Source organism: Stenella coeruleoalba, assembly GCF_951394435.1.
Source record: "Stenella coeruleoalba genome assembly, chromosome: 19".
Taxonomy (NCBI): Eukaryota; Metazoa; Chordata; class Mammalia; order Artiodactyla; family Delphinidae; genus Stenella; species Stenella coeruleoalba.
The window spans coordinates 53,383,217-53,405,272 of NC_137165.1; the positions used below are offsets into that span (position 1 = coordinate 53,383,217).

Below are 22,056 nucleotides of genomic sequence, written 5' to 3' on the forward strand. Positions count from 1 at the left end.
GTATGGAGCTGCTCCAGGACATCAAGGAAGACGCGAAAATACTGAAGGAAGACCAGCAAAAGGCGAAGGAGCAACCCGAGTTGCACCCGGAGGTGAGGGCGGCCGGGACCCCACCTTGGGGAGCTGAGTGGCCCCTTCCCGGGCAGCCTTCTTCGTCCCTTCTGTTTACACGGGGGGCTCACCCACCACTTGTCAGACACCCAGGCATCCTGAACCGACCCAGAGAGGGGCTGACAACTTCTCAATATTCTTTGAGCGAATTTCCTTTAAACTAGTTTGAATAAAGAAAGAAGGTGGTGGGTGTTGAGAGACAAAGCTTGGTCCAAGAAGAGGGGGACTGGAACGGAGAGGGTTCTGGGGCACCACCACCATCCCCCTACCTGCAGCCCCCCAGGCAGCCCCACTCTCACTTGGATCTTTGCTCCCTGGGAGAGAGAAGCACAAATCCCTCAGCATAAGCATTTTCCAGTGAACAGCAGAGGCCGGAAGTATGCCAATTCCAGGAGATACTAGGCAGTGCTTCTGTTTCAGGCCCATATGAGACCGGAGTAGGGGATTAGAGCTGGGAAAAAAGGAGGAGCAATTAGGAGGAAGCCCAGGGAGAGGCTGAGAAAAGAGACTTGAGAGAGAAGAAAAGCTCAAAGGAGGAGGTAGCCGAGACCCTGGAGGAGACTAACCCATGGATTCCACGTGCCCACCTCATCCCAAGGCCTCCAGCCCCCAGCAGGACTCATTTTTGCTCTGGGAAGCTTTTCTTTGTAAAGTGTGGTGTTTAGGTTTGGGGCTGTCTTCGGTTAGACTAAAGGCTTGTTTTACCTTTAGATTCGTAGATTCTGGAGGTTTGCAGAAGTTATCAGGAGCCACTTAAATGATAGCAATTTGCTCTGGTTGTTTTGAGGTGCTTTTCTCTTTAAGCAACACAGTCGTTCAGGTGCCCTTGAAGTACCCAGTCATCTTTGTCCTTGAGAGGCGAGGTTAGCCTCGTGGAGCAGTGCTGCAGCGTCTCACTAGTGGGTTGTGTGAAATGCATCCCAGGACCAAAGAAATGTTCCCATTCCTGCATGGTTTTTGCTTGCGGCATGCTGTCCCCGGGTACCACCTGCCACGCTCCGCTTCCCTTCCTCTTGTTGGCTGGGAAGAGCACGGGGAGCCTGGCTTACCAGCCTTCTCTTTACCCTCGGCTCTCTCAGACCCACATACCTCCTTTCCTCTTCTGCCTTGTGAGAGTGTGTGTGTTTGTGTCTGTGTGCGCGTGTGCAAGGGCCACAGGAGGGGCTGCTTTGATCCTTAATCTCTGAACTCTTCTTGCAGAAACTCCTCCAACGGGTTGATGAACTGGAGAAGCTAATTAGAGAAAGGGACAAATTCCTGGTAATCTCAGCCAGTTCTATGGGAAAGGGCCCTCAGGGGCCCCAGGGGGTAGGATGGTTGCCCGCGGCCCGGCCCCCCCTCTCGGGGTTCATCCAGACTCTCACCCCAGGTGTCTGCATCCTTCCAGGGTGGGGTGCTATATGCCCTCTGCCTCTTGGGGTGCCCCCCCCCGGAATGAGGGAACATTCTTTCCCTCCTTGCTCAGTTGTCCATCCAGAGCCCACATGGGACAGGAAACCAGCCACTCAGGACTCACTGGTTACTTGGACAGTGACTTCTCCTTGGGGCTTTGGAAGGACCCACCCAATCCTGTTAGTTCTGTTCTGTTCCTGAAGCTTCCTGGGATTAAACTCAGGGTGTGTGTGTGTGTGTTGTAGTGTGTGTTTGGTGTGTGTGTGTTCACACATACGTGTTGTCTTTCACTGTCAGGAAATAGTGAGCTGGAAGCTCCGTGCGATTCCTGATGCAGAAGAAGCCACCATGGTCACCTGGGAAGAGCTGGAGCAGGCGGTTACTGGCGGCCGGATGGCCTCACAAATGGTGAACAGAGACGGGGGTGGGGGTGGGGGCTTGGGCAGCAGTCTTGGGTGGGGCCCCCGAACCTTTCCCTTTTTTACTGCTGTGCAGTATTCCATTATGTGGGTGTTTATAATTTATTTCACAAGTTTTCTATTTTGGACATGTTTTATGTTTTTTCCCCAATCTTATAACAAACCATGCTCTAATGTGACACTCACACAAGTGAAGGTACTCATAGGGTCGATTCCTAGAAACAGAACGCACATTTGTGATTTGGCTAGCTTTTGCCAAATTACCTTTCATGGGCGTGGTTCCAGTTTGGACCCCCACCAGCAATGTAGGAGAGAACCTGTTTCTCAGTATCCCGCCAACTCTGTCTGTTGGTACCCACTTTTCTTAGTTTGGCCGATCGGTTAGATTGAAAACAGTACCAGAGCGTAGTTTTGATTTGCTTTCATAGCTTTTCAAAGTTCCTTTAGAGTCTGTCCTGAAATGCACGAGTCCCTTCACTATTAGTGGACAAAGGTGACCAACCCTGGAAATAAAACCTCTTCAGGAAGCCTTTTGCTGATGGTGACTTGTAGCCACGGGTGCGGGCATCTGTGCCAAGGCAGTGCACAGGATAACCAGGCTAAGCTTTCTTTGTCTGAATAAAGTGGGTATTTTCAAACGGCCCTCAAGGACAAGGGTCAGCTGCCCTTTGGCCTTGACATTCCTTTTCCCCTGGCTTTGTGTATCTGGGTCACTCAAAAAGGGTCACGTGGACGTACAGACTCACGGGGAAGAGAGCAAAGAACACTTTGGCACCACCAAGTGGCCATCTGGGGTTCACCAAATATTATCTGGGTACTAAAGACACCCTTCTGGTCTCCCAGACTTTCTTTCTTTTTTTTTTTTTTTTGCGGTACGCGGGCCTCTCACTGTTGTGGCCTCTCCCGTTGCGGAGCACAGTCTCCGGACGCGCAGGCTCAGCGGCCATGGCTCACGGGCCCAGCCGCTCCGCGGTATGCGGGATCCTCCCGGACCAGGGCACGAACCCGCGTCCCCTGCATCGGCAGGCGGACTCTCAACCACTGTGCCACCAGGGAAGCCCACCCAGACTGCTTTCTGAGTTTGGGGCCCTTCTTCAGAGGAAAGCAACATCAGAGAGAGTTGGAAGAAGAGCCTGCAAACAGAGAGTGGCCTAGGAAAAGGTGGCCTCTGCTTTCACTGTTATATTTTTTTTAAGCCAAAGCTTTTTTACACTTACCCACATGTCACTGTCCTATGTTTTGAATGAGCAACACATTTCCTCGGGGTGCCACCAGAAGACACCTGCAAGACCTAAAAATAAGCCTCAACAGAAGCAACTTTAGACATTTTTACTTCTCCAGAGGTAAGAAAGTGTCAGGGATCTGACAGTGGCTCATAATCACGAACGACCCCAGAAGCAGATGAGAATTAGTATAAATATTAACTTTTGAGAAGCAAGACAGCAAGTAATGAGAAGTGCAGGCCTGCACAGACCATAATGAAGGCAGTGGAAGGAGAGTTTCACGATCTCAAGTTGGGAAAATACAACACACTTGAGCCCAGTTTTTTTTTTGCGTTGGTGGTGGTAACTCTAGGGCGGTTGGGAGGTGCGCCATCTGCCTGCATCACGAGTGGAGAGCCAGGGTGGAAGGGAGGGTGTGCGTCCGGGGTTGGGGAGTGTGGTGAGCACGGAAAAGTAAATTCCATGTTTGGAGAACCAGACATGAGGAAGGAGGCTGCAGCTGTCCACGTAGCAGCTACAGTTAAAGGAGCTCAGAACTAACATGGACGATGCCCATGCCAGGACTTGAGTGTGAAAGGACACTGACCACGTGTTTCCAAGGGCGTGTTCTGATGGCCGAGAGGGCGGTGCTTTGCAGTTTTCTTTATCACCCAGAGGTGATGATGATGATGTTGCTTCTACTTCTCCTCTTCCTCCTGGTACTTCTTCTAATGGTCAGCAAGAATGAAAGACTTACCGTAATCGGGAAAACCCAGGCCTAGCATTGTAGTCAAAACGTGCTTAAGGGAGGAAAAAGCTTCCTCAGTTCCCTGTGATCAAGGTAATGAGTCTGGGTGCCAGCTAGATCTATAGCAATGGGCTTTTAACAATCGGAGGATCTCCCAGTGGCCATTTTACTAGGTCTGTGGACCTTGAGGATAGATGCTCTCTTGCAGAAACAGCGTGTTCAAAGGAAAGGACACTTCCTCTTCAAAGCTTTGTGGCCTGACAGGTTAAACAAAGTAGAAAGCAAAAATTAAAACTTATCTGCAGGCCTCCACCGAGGGAAAGGCGGATGACTGCCTGTTAGGTTGTGGTCACCCTTTGGATATCTTCTGCTTTGGGACCCAAGGAATAGTGGAGCGATTTAGAAAGGGGCTTCACGAGATTGAACATGACTTCAACTAACTGCGGCGCCACCTTCCTCTTCAAAGTGAATACGCACTGGGTCAGCACCCCTCCTGGCACCAGGACACGCACGCCAGCACTCGCTACCGTGCTCTCCGTGGCCATGGCTGCCCAGTCCATGGACGGGGCCTCATGTGCCTCCGCGTGTGAAAAGAAAAGGCCCCTTTAGGCAACTACGGGCCTCCTGGATCATGTTTTTAAATCCATTCTGCTGATCTCTGCCTTCTGATTGGAGTGCTTAATTACTGATAGAGTTTACAACTTCCATTTTGCTATTTGTTTTCTATATGTCTTGTGTCTTTTCTGTTTCTCTGTTATTGTCTTCTTGTGTGTTAAATAAATGTATTCTAGTGTACTATTTTAATTCCCTTGTATCTTTTACTGTATATTTTTTGAGGTTTGTTTTGTGTTTTTTTTTTGGCTGCGTTGGGTCTTCATTGCTGCACGAGGGCTTTCTCTAGTTGCGGCGAGCAGGGGCTACTCTTCGTTGCGGTGCACAGGCTTCTCATTGCGGTGGCTTCTCTTGTTGCGGAGCACGGGCTCTAGGTGCAAGGGCTTCAGTAGTTGTGGCATGCAGGCTCAGTAATTGTGGCTTGTGGGCTCTAGAGCGCAGGCTCAGTAGTTGTGGCACACAGGCTTAGCTGTGCTGCGTCATGTGGGATCTTCCCGGACCAGGGCTCGAACCTGTGAACCCGTGTCCCCTGCATTGGCGGGCGGATTCTTAACCACTGCGCCACCAGGGAAGTCCCTTGAGTTATTTCCTTATTGGGTCCATAGCCATGTTCAGTGTAGGGCTGATTATCTTCCACTTCCAACGCAGCGCCTTTCTGAGTCCTTTGCCCCCTGAATTACAGGTTTCTGCAAACTGGCTTGTAGAAACAGGCACTGTTCCCAGCCCCATGAGAGTCTGGGTGCTGTTCCCTCTAGCTGTGAAGATGGTTCTTTTCCCAGTCTGGGGAGTTTCCTCACATGTACGTGCTGGTCGTTTCTGTGCTGAATACCCGAGGGGGAACCCTCTGGGGATCTGCTTTGTTGTCTTTACATGCTCGTGCTTTCTTCCCAATCCTATGTTCTTTGAGCCCTCGCTGCCTCGGTCTCCCTGAATGCTTCTCTCTGCCTCCCACACAGGGAGTCTGCTCGCCCCACTTCAGTCCCCCATCCCTGCATTGCAGCCTGGGAACCAGCCAGCCAGTAAGCTGAGGCAACAGTAGGGCTCCCATAGTTTGCTTCCCCATCTTTCAGGGATTGCTCTCGCCTTCATCAGCTGATACCCAGTGTCTAGAAAACCACTGTTTCATAGTTGTTGCTTTTTGGTTTTTTGTTTTTGGTTGTTATAGACCGGAAGGTAAATCTAGTCCCTGTTACTCCATTTGGGCTGGAAATGGGAATAATCCACATCCTTTTTTTTTTTAACAGCTTCTTAATTTTCTGCAGCATGGCTGTGCTGTAAATATACCCCTATTGATAATCTATTTTCATAAGTAATGCCACAGACTCGGTACCTGTATTTTGGTGCGTTCTTTTGTGAGAGTCCATACAGAAAATGGGAATTTCTGGATTTGTGCTTTGCATTTTAAATACATGGTATACTTTCCCTGCAGCGTGCACTCTGCCACCAGCAATGGGTCAACGATGGGGTAGACTTTATATTGTAAACTCAATACGTTATTCATGTCCTTTATTTGTAGACTCAACGAGGGTTGGAGTTGACCACTTGTATTTTGCAGGTTTTCCCCTGCCTTTTATGAGGGAAATTACATATTATGATGCCATTTACAAACGTGCAGATTCTCAGAAGTCTGGAGAACTATCCCTCAAGAATGTCAAAGTTGGTATTTGTGTCCAGTTTAGTTTTGTGAGGGTATTTTTTTCCAGGGGCTCTAAATCATCTTAGATGCCCCACACTTCCTTCCCTCCAACTCTTAAAATGAGTACTTTTTACTCAGAGTCACTGATTTCTTTCTTCCTCTTCCACCAGGTCTCAGAGTCATCAACAAGGCTTCCTAGGCGCAAAGGGCAGGGTTCCATGACATCAAACGATAAAATTCCAAGTGGGGCCTCTACCAAGCATCCAAGTATTGACGAGGCTATAGAGTCTGCCAGTGGTTTCGGCACAGATGAGACCTCGGGAACCAGTGGCATAGGATACTCCTCTGAAGGGGTTACTGGCAGGGAACAAAGCAAAGGTGCGTCTGCTACTGGGTTTCCTGGTAGAGAAGAGCACTCAAGGGCCCGTGAAGAAGCTGGCCTAACCAAACACCGTCCCCAATTGAGAGCAGAGTCGGATCGTCGCCGGGCTGGAGAGCAGCACGGCTTAGCACATCTACGCAGAGATGAACGAGATGCACACCTTGGCCCGGTTTATCAGGACGTATCCTCCGCCACCTTGCCTAGAGCTCTGCATGGTCATGTGTCCCCAGATCAGCATGGGGGAGTGCACGTTAGCCAGGGTCAGATCTATGCACGGCCAGACCAACATGGATTAGGACCACTTGGCATGAGTCAGCCTGCATCGCTACAACCTAGCACTTACGCACATGGTGCGGTACCCCTCGCTGTGGGTCAGCTTGGGGTGACGCCGCCTGGAATGGATGAGCGGGAATTGGTACTAGCTGGCATGGCTCAGAGTGACGCAGTGCCACCATTGGTATCTGGCAGAGATCAGCAAGGATTGGGACTACCTGGTACAGACCAGCCTGGTATGGTTCCACTTGGCACATACCAGCATGGTGTCATACTGCCTGGCATAGACCAACGTGGTATAAAACAGGCTGGCATGGACGAGAGTGGTGTGGGGCCACTTGGCACTGATCAGCATGGATTGGTGCCTCTTGGGGTAGATCAGCATGGATTCGTAATATTTGGCATGGATCAGCAGGGCTTGCTGTCACCTGGTTTGATGCAAGTTGCTGCAGATCAGCAAGGTTTTGTACAGCCCAGTTTGGGAACATCTGGCTTCATACAACCTGGCACAGAGCAGCATGAGACGATCCAACCCAGTGCAGGTCAGCCTGCTTTGGTCCAACCCAGTATAGGTCAGCCTGGTTTGGTGCAACCTGGTGCAGGTCAGCCTGGTTTGGTGCAGCCTGGTGCAGGTCAGCCTGGTTTGGTGCAACCTGGTGCAGGTCAGCCTGGTTTGGTGCAGCCTGGTGCTGCAGGTCAGCCTGGTTTGGTGCAACCTGGTGCAGGTCAGCCTGGTTTGGTGCAGCCTGGTGCTGCAGGTCAGCCTGGTTTGGTGCAGCCTGGTGCAGGTCAGCCTGGTTTGGTGCAACCTGGTGCAGGTCAGCCTGGTTTGGTGCAGCCTGGTGCAGGTCAGCCTGGTTTGGTGCAACCTGGTGCAGGTCAGCCTGGTTTGGTGCAGCCTGGCGCTGCAGGTCAGCCTGGTTTGGTGCAACCTGGTGCTGGTCAGCCTGCCTCGGTCCAACCTGGTGCAGGTCACCCTGGTTTGGTCCAGCCTGGAATGTATCAGCAAGGTTTGGTGCAACCCAGTGCAGGTCAGCCTGGTTTGGTGCAGCCTGGTGCTGCAGGTCAGCCTGGTTTGGTGCAGCCTGGCGCTGCAGGTCAGCCTGGTTTGGTGCAACCTGGTGCCGGTCAGCCTGGTTTGGTGCAGCCTGGTGCTGCAGGTCAGCCTGGTTTGGTGCAACCTGGTGCAGGTCAGCCTGGTTTGGTGCAACCTGGTGCAGGTCAGCCTGGTTTGGTGCAGCCTGGCGCTGCAGGTCAGCCTGGTTTGGTGCAACCTGGTGCAGGTCAGCCTGGTTTGGTCCAACCTGGTGCAGGTCAGCCTGGTTTGGTGCAGCCTGATACAGGTTCACATGGCTTTTTTCAACCTGGTGTATCTATGCCTGGCTTGGTTCCACCTGGTACATATCCACCTGGTCTGGTACAGCCTGGTGGCTATCCACATGGCTTGGTCCAATCTGGTGCCTATCCACGTGGTTTCATGCAGCCTCATGCCGATCAGCGTGGTTTGGTTCAACCTGTAATAGATCAGCATTGGTTGAGGCAATCTGGTACAGATCAAGGCTTGATACCACCAGGCACAGAGCTTCATGGCTTTCCAACATACCATGCAGATCCTCGAAGTTTTATATCACCACGCCCATACCAGCATGGTGTGGCACCTCCTGGCAGAGATCAATATGGTCGGGTGTCACCACTCGTAGCCAGTCAAGGTTTGGCATCACCAGGTATAGACCGAGAAGGCTTGGTACCACGAGAGACTTATCAACAAGGTTTGATGCGTCCTGGCCCAGACCAGCGTGGCCCAAAACCATTACGCACGGGTGTGGGATCTGCACGCCAGGATCAACAGCATTTGGAAGCACCTGAACCAGAGCAGCATGACCGGGCACATTCTGTCCCAGACTCCCATGGCCCAGGGTACCAAGGTGTAGATCAGTATGTCGAGGTGGGTTTGGATCCAAATGAAATACGTGGCTCAGTCCGACCTGGAGTTTCTGTTCAGACTTCCCCAAGCCAAGATGCCCCCTTTCTCAGGAGCACACGCTCCCTTGACTATTTATACCGAGGCTTATCAGAAAGGAGTGATGTTCAGGGTGAGAAACGTGATTCACTGGATAAGTTGGCTCCTAGCTTCCCCATGGCAGTGGAAACATTTCGTCTGATGGGAGAGCTTATCGGCCTCTACCTGGAGCTTAAGGAGAACGTAAAGGATCTGGATGATGAACAAGCTGGCCAAACAGACTTGGAGAAGATCCAGTACCTGCTGACACTGATGGGTGGGTGCTGCGTGCCCAGAGGAGAGGCTGCTGTCCTCCTCGCTTGGTTTCATCCTTCTCTCTCCCTGGGCCTCTGCCTGAGGCCGTGAAAACAGCATTTCCATTCTTAGCCATTCTGGGTTCTCCCATAGCCTTCAGAGTCCAAGAGATGGGATTGAACCGGTAGGAATAAAGGAGCCTCAGGAGAGGAGTGAGGCAGGTTCTTATGCCTTTGCCAGACTCTCTGGAAAGCAGCTGGGAAGATGTTGGGATGAAGGGAAAGTGATTTCATGGGGTTGGGCAGGGAGAGAGAATGTTGAAAAATTAAATTTAACCTTTGCACATTCACGATTCTAGCCCCAGAGAATAATTACGATTTTAGAGTTGGGTGGAAATTGTGGGTAAGTGGTCCCACAGCCCTTTAGGATATTAAGCATTAGGTGGACTCTTTAGAGCTAAGGACGCTTATCCCCTAAAAGGACACTCCTTTCTTCCCATCCCCTCTCTCCAGCCCCCAGGAAAAGCAGATAAATGATATGTGTTGTTCTTGATTGTGAGGGCTGGGATTGGGAGCCCATGGGGAATCTGACGCTTCTGACTCTAAGGTCTCGGTTCTCCATAGTCAAGAAGTCCATACCCGCTGACCTGCAGGAACAGCTGAAGACCTTAAAGGCCTTGACCAAAGAAGTCCGGCAGGAAAAAGCAAAAGTAAGTAAGGGAGGGTCCTCCTACTTGGCCTTCAAGTGCCAATAATCCCTTTCATTTGCATATGGATAGATTACACAGTCCTTTCACTTTCATTATTATCTCACTGGATCTGTACAGTCTCCTCAGATAGGAAGCACACCTCAGGTATCCACGTGTTTATTTCCTGGATCTAAAACCTGACATTCAAAGCTATTAAGATTCAGTTGGGCCAACAAGGAGGCCTGAGCTCCTTTCATTACATGTGGCCATTTCCAATACAAGCCACTGTCACTGGAGCAGCCTTGGAGCCAAGTTCGTGGGACTGTCTGGGACCAGCGGTCATAGCGAGGGGCTGCTGGGTCTTCAGTCATTCTTTTAATGCTAGCTACCTGCATCCGTGGGATGGATGGATGGGTGGATGTTAGGAAGGGACCTTGGGCTTTGCCAGAGGGTTGGATAGGATTAGGGAATGGGGGCGACTCCCTGGTGGTCCAGTGGTTAGGCGCTTTCACTGCTAGAGGCCAGGGTTCAATCCCTGGTCCGGGAACTAAGATTCCCACAAGGTGCGTGGTGGGAATTTTTTTTTTAAAGGATTAGGGAATGGGGGAGGGGCTTGCTGGGGCTGCAGAGGTACGTTCAGAAAGCAGAGATCTCAAGCCTGCCTGACCCTCCTCTTCCATTGGATTTGTAGCTGGAGAAGGTGAACAGGATCCTGGAGGGGGAGGAAGAGCAAGAAACAGGAAAGGAGGTGAACGCTGGCCAGCTGAGCCTGCAGCTGGGTGTCCTCAGGTAAAATCCCCCTGCCACATGCAGCTTCTGTCCTGGCATCACACGTTCTCAGTCAAGGAGGTGATAGAAGCCTGTGGTTCACTCATCCCTGAACTATCTTTGACCCGCATTGTGTCTGCTCTTCAGGTTGTCTGTATCTAGTTCAAGTTGCTAGTGGAAGTTTCCCAGGTCCTTAAAACAGCTCAGCACCAGGGCTTAGAAGAACCAAAAAAAAAAACACCAAAAGCCTCTTAGATTCTGTCCCCAGTTGGAGGCTTCGGAGCATTTGCTGGAGCCCCTCAGAGCCGTCTCTGTGCAGTGCCAGGCCTCACCCCCTAGAAGCCTCTCAGGCCAGCACACTGGGCACCCACCTCCATGACAGGCGGGGCCTTGGACCCCTTAGACAGAGCTGGAGGGGAACGTGAAAGAGCCCCGTCTGCCTCCTCCATCCCTGACGGCTGGGGCTCAGCACTGCTGGGCCCAGGCCCCTGGGCCGGTGGTGGGGCCGGACCATCTCTCGTGCATACAGAGTCACCGTGGCTGACATCGAGAAGGAGCTGGCGGAGCTGAGGGAGAGTCAAGAACGGGGCAAGGTCAGCATGGAACATTCGGTCTCCGAAGCCTCCCTTTACCTGCAGGATCAGGTGAGGATTCCGCACTCTCCAGCCACAGGGACTAGGGCCCTTCGCAGAGTTGGCTGTGGACATTGGAGATAGTAGACTCTTACCTGATACATAATTTGCAGATATTTTCTCCTGTTCTGTGGGTTGTCTTTTCACTGTCTTCAAAGTGTCTGCCTTTACATCTTTTTTTTTTTAATTGGAGTATAGTTGATTTACGATGTTGTGTTAGTTCCAGGTGTACATGCCTTTACGTCTAGAGTGTTACGATCCTTGGGCACCCCAGAATGTTCCCAGCGAGGAGCGTTGGACTAGGAAGAGCCTCTGAGTGCTCACGGAAGGATCAGATGGGCAAAGCCACTGGACCCAGGGGTCCCACGTCAGGAGTCCCTTTGTGCTAGAGGCCCCGTTCTGGGCCCACTCCAAGTTCGTCAGGACAGTGGTTCGCACCGTTTCATGACCCAGAGCTGATTGTCAGGCCAGCAGGAGGACAGCAGTAGATAGTGCGTTTAGGAGTCATCTGTCATTCCAAAGCTCACAACCTCCGGGGCTCCCTGGGGCCACACCTGGGAGGGCATCCACTCCCTGCTGGGCAGGCTCGGCCTCTTGACTCTTCAGAAGCGTGTCAGCTCTTCTGGTGGCAAGAGTCTTGCTGAGCTCGGGCAAAAGGGAGCCTGGCTGAAAATACATAACGTGTAGAGGAAATTGGGAAAAGCAGAATTTCCAGGCCAAGCGGGCAGTCTGGCCAGGGCCACCACCTGTCTGTCTTTCTGTGTGTGTGTCTTTGCCTCTGTGTCGCCTTCCTTATCCATCTCTCTCAAATACCCGCACGTCTCTCTTCCCTCTGCTCTCAGCCAGCTCTTTTATCTCTCCACACAGTCCAAAAGGGCTGCCCCAGGCCTTGCAGTATTACGCGCTTCCAAGAAAGGGGGCCTTAGGTTGGTGCAGTCCCTCTCTCTAAGCCAGGATAAGACGTCACAGGTCTTTGGCCAGTCGGGTGTCTAGCTGGGACCAATCATTTGTGGGGACAAACTGGGACCATGGGATCCAGAAGAGAGCAGGAGGGCGAGCGGAAGGAGTTTGTTCCCAGCCAGGCCATGAGAGACCCCTGTAGTGGTAGAATTATCACATTCTCTCTCTTTTTTTTTTTTATTGAAGTGTAGTTGATTTACACTCTTATATCAGTTTCAAATGCACACCATAGTGATTTACTGTTTTTATAGATTATTTTCCACTTAAAGTTATTATAAAATAATGGCTCTATTTCCCTGTGCTGTACGATATATCCTTGTGGCTCTTTTGTTTTACACATAGTAGTTTGTACCTCTTAATCTCCTACCCCATCTTGTCCCTCCCCCTTCCGTCCCCCCGCTGGTAACCACTAGTTTGTTCTCTAGATCTGTTGAGTCTGTTTCTGTTTTGTTATAGTTCCTAGTTTGTTTTATCTTTTAGATTGTACATATAAGTGACAACACACAGTATTTGTCTTTCTCTGTCTGGCTTATTTCACTAAGGATAATCCTCTCTAGGTCAATCCATGTGGTTGCAAATGGCAAAATTTTCATTCTTTTTTATGGCCGAGTAGTATTCCGTTTTACATATAAACCACATCTTCTTTATCTGTTCATCTGTTGATGGAAACTTAGGTCGCTTCCATGTCTTGGCTATTGTAAATAGTGCTTCCGTGGACATTGGGGTGCGTGCATCTTTTCGAATTAGTGTTTTCATTTTCTTCGGATAATATATACCCAGGGGTGGCATAGCCGGATCATACGGTAGTTCTATTTTTAGTTTTTAGAGGAACCTCCATACTGTTCTCCATAGTGGCTGCACCAATTTACATTCCCACCAACAGTGTAGGAGGGTTCCGTTTTCTCCACACCCTCTCTAGAATTTGTTATTTGTAGACTTTTTGATGATGGCCATTCTGACTGGTGGGAGGTGATATCTCATTGTGGTTTTTTTTTTTTGGTACGTGGGCCTCTCACTGTTGTGGCCTCTCCCATTGCAGAGCACAGGCTCCGGACGCGCAGGCTCAGCGGCCATGGCTCACGGGCCCAGCCGCTCCACGGCATGTGGGATCTTCCTGGACCGGGGCACGAACCCGTGTCCCCTGCATCGGCAGGCGGACTCTCAACCACTGCGCCACCAGGGAAGCCCCTCATTGTGGTTTTGATTTGCATCTCTAATGATTAGCAATGTTGAGCATCTTTTCATGGGCCTGTTGGCCATCTGTATGTCTTCTTTGGAACAATGTCTGTTCAGGTCTTCTACCCATTTTTTAATCAGGTTGTTTGTTTTTTTGATATTGAGTTTATGAGCTGTTTATATATTTTGGATATTAACCCCTTATGGGTCATATCGTTTGCAGATATTTTCTCCGATTCCATAGGTTGTGTTTTCTTTTTGTCGATGGTTTCCTTTGCCGCACAAAAGCTTTTATTTATTTAAAAGAATCTATTTTATTTATTATTTATTTAGTTTTGGTTGCGTTGGGTCTTCGTTGCTGCACGCAGGCTTTCTCTAGTTGTGTCGAGTGGGGGCTACTCTTTGTTGCGGTGCGCACGCTTCTCATTGCAGTGGCTTCTCTTTGTTGTGGAACACGGGCTCTAGGCACGCAGGCTTCAGTAGTTGTGGCATGCGGGCTCAGTAGTTGTGGTGCACAGGCTTAGTTTTTCCGGGTATGTGGGATCTTCCCGGACCAGGGATCAAACCCATGTCCCCTGCATTGGCAGGTGGATTCTTAACCACTGCACCACGAAGGAAGTCCCCCAAAACTTCTAAGTTTAATTAGGTCTCATTTGTTTATTTTTGCTTTTGTCTCCTTTGACTTAGGAGACAGATCCAAAAAGTATTGCTACGATTTATGTCAAAGAGTGTTCTGCCTATGTTTTCCTCTAGGAGTTTTATGGTTTCCAGTCTTACATTGAGGTCTTCAATCCATTTTGAGTTTATTTTTGTATATGGTGTGAGAAAATCACATTCTCTTATTGTTATTTACGTTCTAGATGGGGACAGAGCATGTGTGAGCCCACCCTTCGTGTCCCCAGGGCCTGGAGCAGGGCCTGTGTGTCGGCAGGGTGTTTGTGGACTAACGGACATCAGCTCTGTAGGATTTAGCTAGAGGAGATGTGTTCTCACACTGCACCAATGGGCTGGCTGGAGAAAGGTCCAGAAGCCTCCTTCCTGCAAGGGCTTTATCAGCTCCCTCCCTGGGAGCTCTGGTCACTCTTTAATGGACGGAGGTCGAGTGCCTCGCATGTGCTGCACACCCTGGGAGGCACCGAGGCCGCGGCACGGCCCAGACCGCAGCGGCCAGGGCAGAAAGCACTCGCTGCTGGCGACTGTGTGGATGCGGCGTAGCTGGGCCTCGCTCACTGCCCTGCACCCGCCCTCTCGCCCGTGCCCAGTTAGACAAGCTCAGGACGATCATCGAGAACATGATGGCCTCGTCCTCCACGCTGCTGTCCATGAGCATGAGCGCGGCCCCGCACAAGCTCCCGACCACCCTGGCACCCAGCCAGATCGACCCTGCGGCCACCTGCCCAGCCTGCAGCCTGGACCTGAGCCACCGGGTCAGCACGCTGGTGCAGCGCTACGAGCAGCTCCAGGACATGGTCAGCAGCCTGGCTGCCTCCCGGCCCTCCAAGAAGGCCAAGCAGCAGAGCCAGGTGATGCCGCCTGCTTTCCTCCGGTGCGGCCGCTCACGGCCCGCCTGCACGGAGCCCCTCGGGGAGTCCCTGGGGGAGGGATGTTTGGGCCACTTTTCCATGATGGAGCCCTTTAGCGACCGCACGGAAGTCCCTGGTCTTTCCATAGGGTCGCAGCGAGGGCAGCCGTAGAGCTGGCTCTGGGGATGGGGGACCACGGGGAAGAGCTGGCTCCGTGGGTGGGGACAGCACGGCTGGCTGAGGGGTGGAGCAGTGCCATTCACATGCCTCGGGACGCTGGCATAGCCTTAGGATTCATCACCCCTCCTTCATGCCGGTCTTCTGGACTCCTTCCCACTTCCCCTCCAAAGGGCAGGCCTGCTGGTGGGGCAGGGAGCACAAGTCCCCGAGGCTTGCCTCTTAGACTCCAGAATTCAGATTCAGCTCAGGGTGGGTGGCGAGGCTGTAGCCCACACCCCAAATCTCAGGGGAGCAGCTCACCACTCCTGGGCCTTGAGACCGCCTCTACTGCCCACCCACCCCGGTGGACCAGGTCCCTCAAGGCTAGTCCACGGGGAGGTGGGGAATTGTGGTGGCAGCTGAGGAGATCCAGAATGGGGTCTGAAGTCGGCCTGTCTGCCGGGTGATGTTTTAAGGGCTGACTTACCAGGGGCGGCAGTACCCCTGCGGGTGCCCCAGGGAGGCTGCCTTTGTCCTTCTGCTGCAGGATGAAGAGCTACTGGGCCGCGTGCAGAGCGCCATCCTGCAGGTACAGGGCGACTGTGAGAAACTCAGCATCATCACCGGCAACCTCATAGAAGACCATCGGCAGAGGCAGAAGGACATCGAAGTGAGGACGGGCAGGGGGGCGGGGGCGGGGCCGGGGCCGAGGCGCGGCCCCAGTTCCTCCTTGTTCCTTATTCCCTGCTTGCTCGGCCTCCCAGGTGTTGTACCAGGGTCTGGAGAAGCTGCAGAAGGAAAAGGCCAACAGGGAACACCTGGAGCTGGAGATCAATGTGGTAAGGCTAGGCCGAGGGGCCATCCTGCATCCCAGGGAAGTCCCACCGCTCGTTCTTCAAAAGGCTGAGAGAGGGGCTTCCCTGGTGGCGCACTGGTTGAGAGTCCACCTGCCGATGCAGGGGACGCGGGTTCGTGCCCCAGTCGGGAAGATCCCACATGCCATGGAGCGGCTGGGCCCGTGAGCTATGGCCGCTGAGCCTGCGCATCCGGAGCCTGTGCTCCGCAACGGGAGAGGCCGTGGCAGTGAGAGGCCCGCGTACCGCAAAAAAAAAAAAGGCTGAGAGAGGAAGCTAGTCCGATGGGGGATGTGGGCTCAGTGCTGGCGCTCCCACTGCAGGGAGTGGGACCCCCCATGGCTCTCTCCCATCTGGGGGACCTCTTCCTCTCTCCGCGCAGAAAGCCGACAAGAGTGCCCTGGCGGCCAAAGTGAGCCGTGTCCAGTTTGACGCCACCACGGAGCAGCTGAACCACATGATGCAGGAGCTGGTGGCCAAGATGAGCGGGCGGGAGGGGGACTGGCAGAAGATGCTGGACAGGCTCCTGGTGCAGATGGACAACAAGGTGAGGGGTGGGAGGCTCCAGGGCCCCCTGGACTGGGACAACGCCCTCCTCTCCAGGCGCCGCAGACCCCACCTGCTTCCTCAGAGCTCACCTGGGCCCCGCCCTCACCCACAGCTGGACCGCCTGGAGCTGGACCCAGTGAAGCAGTCACTGGAGGATGGCTGGAAATCCTTGCGACTGCAGCTCAAAGAACGTTCTCCGCTCTACCAGGTGGACGAGGCAGCCGCCATGCGGAGGTGAGGCCTGGAAGGGGTGAGGGCAGGCGGGCTGGAGGTGTGCTCAGAGGGAATGGTTGATCTTGCCTGGGACCATCCCGCAGTAGGAGTGACAGAGTTTTAGAGCTTGAAAAGCTCTTCTCGCTCAGGCCAGTTCACATTACAGCTGAGAGTGGGAGGGGAGGGAGGCGTAAGGCTCTCTGGGCACAGGTGCGAGGGGTTCCACAGCCCCCAGAGCTGAGAGCACTCCTGGGGGGCCTGGCCCATGGCAGCCTGAGTCCCAGGATTTCCATTCCTGGCCACCAGAGGGCTCCCGAGGCTTACGCAGGGCAGTCCTGGGGCGCTTGGGAACCCTGCCGGCTTTGGGTTAGGGTAGGTGGGTGCTGGGTGTGTGCCCAGAAGCGGACACGTCTAGGAGCTGGTGAGTCTGGTGGCCTGGGACCCATCACTCTGGGCACTGAGCGTCCAGCCTGCCTGGCCCACAGAGCGCCAAGCCCGCTGGGTTCTCTGTCTCCCGCGTTCGGGACCCTCTGGGCAGGGCCCTTACCCTCTGTGTGTTCCACCTCCTCACAGGCAGCTCCTGGCACACTTCCACTGCCTCTCATGTGACCGTCCCCTGGAGATGCCTGTGACTGGACAGTGAGTGGCCCCAGCTGGTGGCCACGATGGGGGCGGGCTCGGCGGGGCTGCGTCTCCTGTATCCCAGGCCTGTCTCCACCTCCTGTCGGCTCCTGCTGTCTCACCGTTCACTCTGTACCCACTGGCTGCTCCTACCCCGGCCTTCAGCCCCCCACCCCTGCCCGGGCGGGGAGGATCCTCGGGCAGGTGGAGTGTGGGGAGTGGGCGGGGGGCTTGGACGATGGGGTTCCTCACACTCCAACCTTCCCTTCGCTCTGTCCCTGCCCAGAGTCATCCCCCTGACTCCTGTGGGCCCAGGCCTGCCCGGGCACCGGTCCATCCGCCCCTACACGGTCTTTGAACTGGAGCAGGTCCGGCAGCAGAGCCGCAAGTACGGGCAGCAGAGGGAGTCCTGTACAGGGCTTTGCAGGGGGGTCTGGAGGGCAGGAGTGGAGGTTCCTCCTCACGCCTGGGGTGGGCAGTAGGGGCGGCGCTGCGAGGGTGCTGACGGAGCTCCCAGCTCCTCCCAGCGTGAGAGCCTCGGAGGAGGAGAGCGCCTGCCTTTGGGTCCCTGCTGGGCATCTTGGGGGGACACTGCCTCTGAGACCCCCCCTCCCTGCTCATACCGGGCATGTGAGGGAGGGAGGCGGTGGTCCACCAGTGGGTGGGATTAGTGGGTGGGGGGTGCGTTTCACGCCCTCTGGGGCTCCTGCCCTCCTCCCCACGCCTTCCCACCTCCTCCTTGAGGGGAGGATGCCGGGGGCATGGCTCACCCCTCTGCTGCCCCCCCCCCCCCCCGCAGCCTGCAGCTGGGCAGCGCTGCCTTCCCCTGGGGCAACCTGGGGCAGACGGAGCGGAGCGTGGGGCGCCTGCGCAGCTTGCACTCCAAGATGCTGATGGACATCGAGAAGGTGCAGATCCACTTCGGGGGCTCCGTCAAGGCCAGCAGCCAGATGATCCGCGAGCTGCTGCGCTCCCAGTGCCTCGGCTGCCCCTGCTACAGACGGTGGGCGGCCGGGCCGGGCCCCGGGGGCAGGCGGCGAGCCTCGGCCCACTCACAGCCCACCCACGCTTGGCTGCCCCTGCTACAGACGGTGGGCGGCCGGGCTGGGCCCCCGGGGCAGGCGAGCTGCTGCACTCCCAGTGCCTCGGCTGCCCCTGCTACAGACGGTGGGCGGCCGGGCCGGGCCCCCGGGGCAGGCGGCGAGCCTCGGCCCACTCACAGGCCACCACCACCGAGAGCCTGGCACAGAGCGGGGGAGTGTGCGTGCGTGTGTAAGAGAGAGAATGTGTGTGAACACGTGTGAGTGAGCATTGTTCATGTGTATTGTACGAGTGAGAGTGTGTGTGTGAGATTATGTGTGTGCATGAGGGGTGGGGCCTGTGTGTGGGAGAATGTGTGTGAACGTGTGTATAAAGGTGTATGAGAATGTATGATTGTGTGTGAACGTGTATGAATGTGTGAGAGTATGTGTGAATGTATGTGTGTGAACACATACGTGTGAGTGTGTGTGTGTGTGTGTGTGTGTGTGTGTGTGTGGCCTTCAGGGTGGCCGGCCGGGCCATCCTGCTCACTCACCCCCTGCCCTGTCCTGGCTCGAGTGCTGCCCCCCGCCCCACCCTAGGCATGTCCCCGGCCACACCTGCTCCCCGTGACTCCGCTGTCTTCACCGCAGGCTGCCAGTTGCAGCCGATCACACCTACGGGAGGTCGCCCCGGAGCTGCGGGGGCAGCCACACCCTCACCTACCCCTACCGCCGCACCCGCCTGCAGCACCTGGCACAGGGCCTGTACCCCACCGAGGAGATCCAGATCGCCAGGAAGGTGGGGGGCACTGCCGTGACACCAGACTCTCAGGTCCCTCTGGAAAAGCCACCAGAAGTCCCCTCCTGGGCCCTCGGCCTCGGGGAGGTTTCTTAGTCAGACCCAGTCCAAGTGTCAGGTTCTTATCCTTTCCTGGGAAGAGGAATGCCAACCCGGCCACCCGCCCACCTGGCACTACCGCCTCCACCACGGGCCCCCCCTTCCCCCTGTGGCTCGGCCCTGGCGCCGCCCAGAGCCCCCTCAAGGGCTCTGAGCACCGTTTGGTGCCGGCGTCAGGCGAGGACCACCCTCTGGGAGGCAGGACGGGAGGGCAGCTCTGAGCGGCACTCGCCCATCTCCACAGCACGACGAGGTGGATATCCTGGGCCTGGACGGACATATTTACAAGGGACGGATGGATACAAGGCTGCCGGACATCCTGAACAAAGACAGTGAGTGTCCAGGTGGCCCAGAGGCCCCTCAGCCTCCTTGCTTGGGTCCCACAGGGTCCATCCAGCTCCTTAAGGCCCTTCTTGTGGCCACCGGGCCCTGACTGCCTTCCTCCACCTCCCTGACTCCAAACGTTCAGGTCTCCAAAAGCCTCCGGGTCAGTGTTTGCAGAAGGGGTACAGCTGTCCAGTCTCAGCCAACTAGCTGGGATGTGGCCCCAACTTTTCTTGCCAGCTTTTATCCTCAGACGCCAGCCCAGTCTTCCTGCCTAAGCCTCTGTTCCCAGCATCACCAAGGCCAAGTCCTACCCCTTCTTCATAACTCAGAATACCCTCTCCTGAGCCCCCCACCACTTTGTGAATCACCCGTGTCCTGGAATGTCCCCTTCCAGTTAGCCATCCTGAGGTGTGCCATTTGTCACTTCCCACCGGGTCTCACCGCCACGTATGCACCTTTCTAGTTGCCTCCCCTCCCGAACCATAAACCTGGAGTCAGAACTCACCCAGCACCTGGCACGGGGCTGATGTCTGTGGGTGGATATCCGAGTGAGTGAGTGGGTGGATGGATGGATGGACAGACAGATGGCCGGGCGGACATTTCGGTGAATGAAGTGCTTACAAGGGGCATATCCACGAATAAAGATGGAGAAGGACACCAGCTGAGGCTGGCTGTGACCAGCAGCGCTGCAGCCCTCTCCCCATCCCCATGGGTCCCCACAGGGCTCCCACCCGGTGTCTCAGAACTGCCCCTCCCCTCCACTGTCTCCATCAGATTCGGGGATAAAGCATAAGGCCAAGCAGTCCCGGCCCCACGTGCACCGGCAGCAGTCACTCAGCGACAGCGGTCAGCTGCCCTCACGGTCCCAGAGCGCTCAGATGCTGGCTGGCAACGACTCAGGTAGCTCCTCTCTGGATGGCGGGTCGTGGCCTAGGCACTACCCCTCGCCTCTCCTCCTTGGCCCGCCAGGCCCCTTTCCTGCCCATGACTGGTATATACCTTTATTTCCTTGGAGAGAGGAAGGGCCTGGGAGCTGAGGGACGGGATGCAAGGGAGGAGAGAGAAAACCCTTCATTGCTGAGAGCTTGATAATGCGCCAGGTCTGTGATCAGATACTGTTACTGCCCCCATTTCACAGAAGAGGAAATAGGGACAGAGTTGCAGCCCAAGCTCTGGCTCCAGGCCCGAGTCCATCCCCTGCTCACGTGTGCCGACTCTCACCTGCCCAGTGAGATGACACCTGCCGACAGCTCACCTGCCCAGTGAGATGACAAACCTGCCAGCGGGGCTGGAGATGCACATGGACGCGCCTCCTGGGGAGGGGCTCGAGGAGCCCATTCCGGGGCCAGGCTGAGCAGAGCTATAAATAAATGCTTAGGAAAAAGCTTGGGGCCTTGCAGCTTCTCTGGTCCTGGCTCAGGAAGGTGGAGTGAGAGGCAGGGGCCGCTGCAGGTCGGATGGCAGACCTCTTGCAGCCTGACCATTAGGCCATGGAGCTAAGCCCCCTGGCCTGGAAGGTCCCCCAAAGTCCCTGCTCTTCCCAGAGGGGCTAAATCCTGCCTGAAAGCCAGAGGGCTAAGGGTTCCCTTGGGGTTTGGCTACACATGGGGCCAGAGAGGGACAGTGGCCTGGAGCTAGGAGGCTGGATCACTTCCAGGTGACTCTGAGCACCTCTCCCCCTTCTCTTGACCAGTTTCCTCATCTGTCGATAAAAGGGTGCTGGATTAGGGCTGCTCAGTTAGGCTCCCCCTTGAGAGTCTAAGAAAGGTGCTGACTTTCTTCCCATCAAAAGCTACGCACCCACAATGCTTTGCAGCTACTTCCGGAGGTTCAAGGACCACCCCCACCCCCTGCCCAGGTTAAGAGCCCCAGCTACACCCCCCTTCCAGTTCCAGCATTCAGTGGGTGCCTGGAGGAAGCGGAAACAGAATAAGTGGTGGTCATGTTGCCTCGCCTCTGTTGAGGGTTCCTGACCGGCCAGGCACTGCTGAGGAGCTTTCCACCTACAAACCAGTCTTCATCCTCATGCATTAAGAGGCCCGGACCACTGTTGGTCCCACCTACAGCTGAGAAAGCCGAGGCACAGAGAGGTTAAAGTATTTGCACAAGGTCACACAGCTAGGAAGCAGCAGAGCTGGAGTTCAAAGCCAAGCCATCTGGCCCCAGAGCCAGCGCTGGTGACAAAGGGTAAGAGCCTGGGATGGAGGATTCAGCAGTGGACCGACAGCACAGGTCTGTGGCTCTTGGTTCCGAGTTGATTTCTTGGGGGTACTTAGCTTTTTTCTCCCCAGCACTCCACCGTCTACTCCAAGGGCACTTAAAACGTGTGGACGCAGCAGCAAGAGGGAGGGTAGTGTTAGGGAAAATTCCTGCACCTATTTGTGTCAATATTGCCTAAAGAGTCCGTGTATTAAGAGGGAACGTTACCAAAGAGGCAGGCTCTCAGCCCCTGGTGAAAGCTTATTTATTTTTAACTCAGATTATAAAGGAGTGTGACTTAGGGGCTCGTATGAGGGCTTGCCACCCCCCCCACCCCTCCTCAGCATGATGCCCTAGCTCGGCCTGGCTACTGGGGCTGCTCTCGACTTCCCTGGGCTTCGCGCTAGCTGGGCTGGGCCGCTGGCGGGCGTGGGAGCA

The 22,056-nt window shown here is 54.8% G+C and overlaps 2 protein-coding genes across 3 annotated transcripts; both read left to right on the top strand.

Moving 5' to 3' along the window:
* Positions 1-2: 2 nt before the first annotated feature.
* On the top strand, positions 3-9,217 carry LOC307177814 (uncharacterized protein; the record flags this gene model as incomplete). The annotated part of the gene is made up of 7 exons (XM_079905244.1): positions 3-92; positions 1,312-1,371; positions 1,801-1,911; positions 6,291-7,965; positions 8,029-8,172; positions 8,920-9,051; positions 9,183-9,217. The coding sequence occupies 7 exons, from the start codon at positions 3-5 to the stop codon at positions 9,215-9,217; spliced, it is 2,247 nt and encodes a 748-aa protein (XP_079761370.1).
* LOC307178172 (glutamine-rich protein 2-like) lies at positions 9,143-20,793 on the top strand. 2 transcript variants are annotated; one of them, XM_079905987.1, is made up of 15 exons: positions 9,143-9,738; positions 10,409-10,506; positions 10,955-11,129; positions 14,516-14,776; positions 15,483-15,605; positions 15,700-15,774; positions 16,172-16,336; positions 16,451-16,572; positions 17,125-17,190; positions 17,459-17,560; positions 17,972-18,175; positions 18,846-18,993; positions 19,337-19,424; positions 20,194-20,319; positions 20,558-20,793. In XM_079905987.1, exons 1-15 carry the CDS (start codon positions 9,562-9,564, stop codon positions 20,683-20,685), a joined length of 2,058 nt encoding a protein of 685 aa, XP_079762113.1. In that variant the 5' UTR covers positions 9,143-9,561; the 3' UTR covers positions 20,686-20,793. The 2 variants fall into 2 exon arrangements, with proteins under 2 accessions (XP_079762113.1, XP_079762114.1); XM_079905988.1 differs by lacking the exons at positions 9,143-9,738; positions 10,409-10,506 and having other exon boundaries at positions 10,517-11,129; positions 14,520-14,776.
* The last annotated feature ends 1,263 nt before the right edge of the window (positions 20,794-22,056 follow it).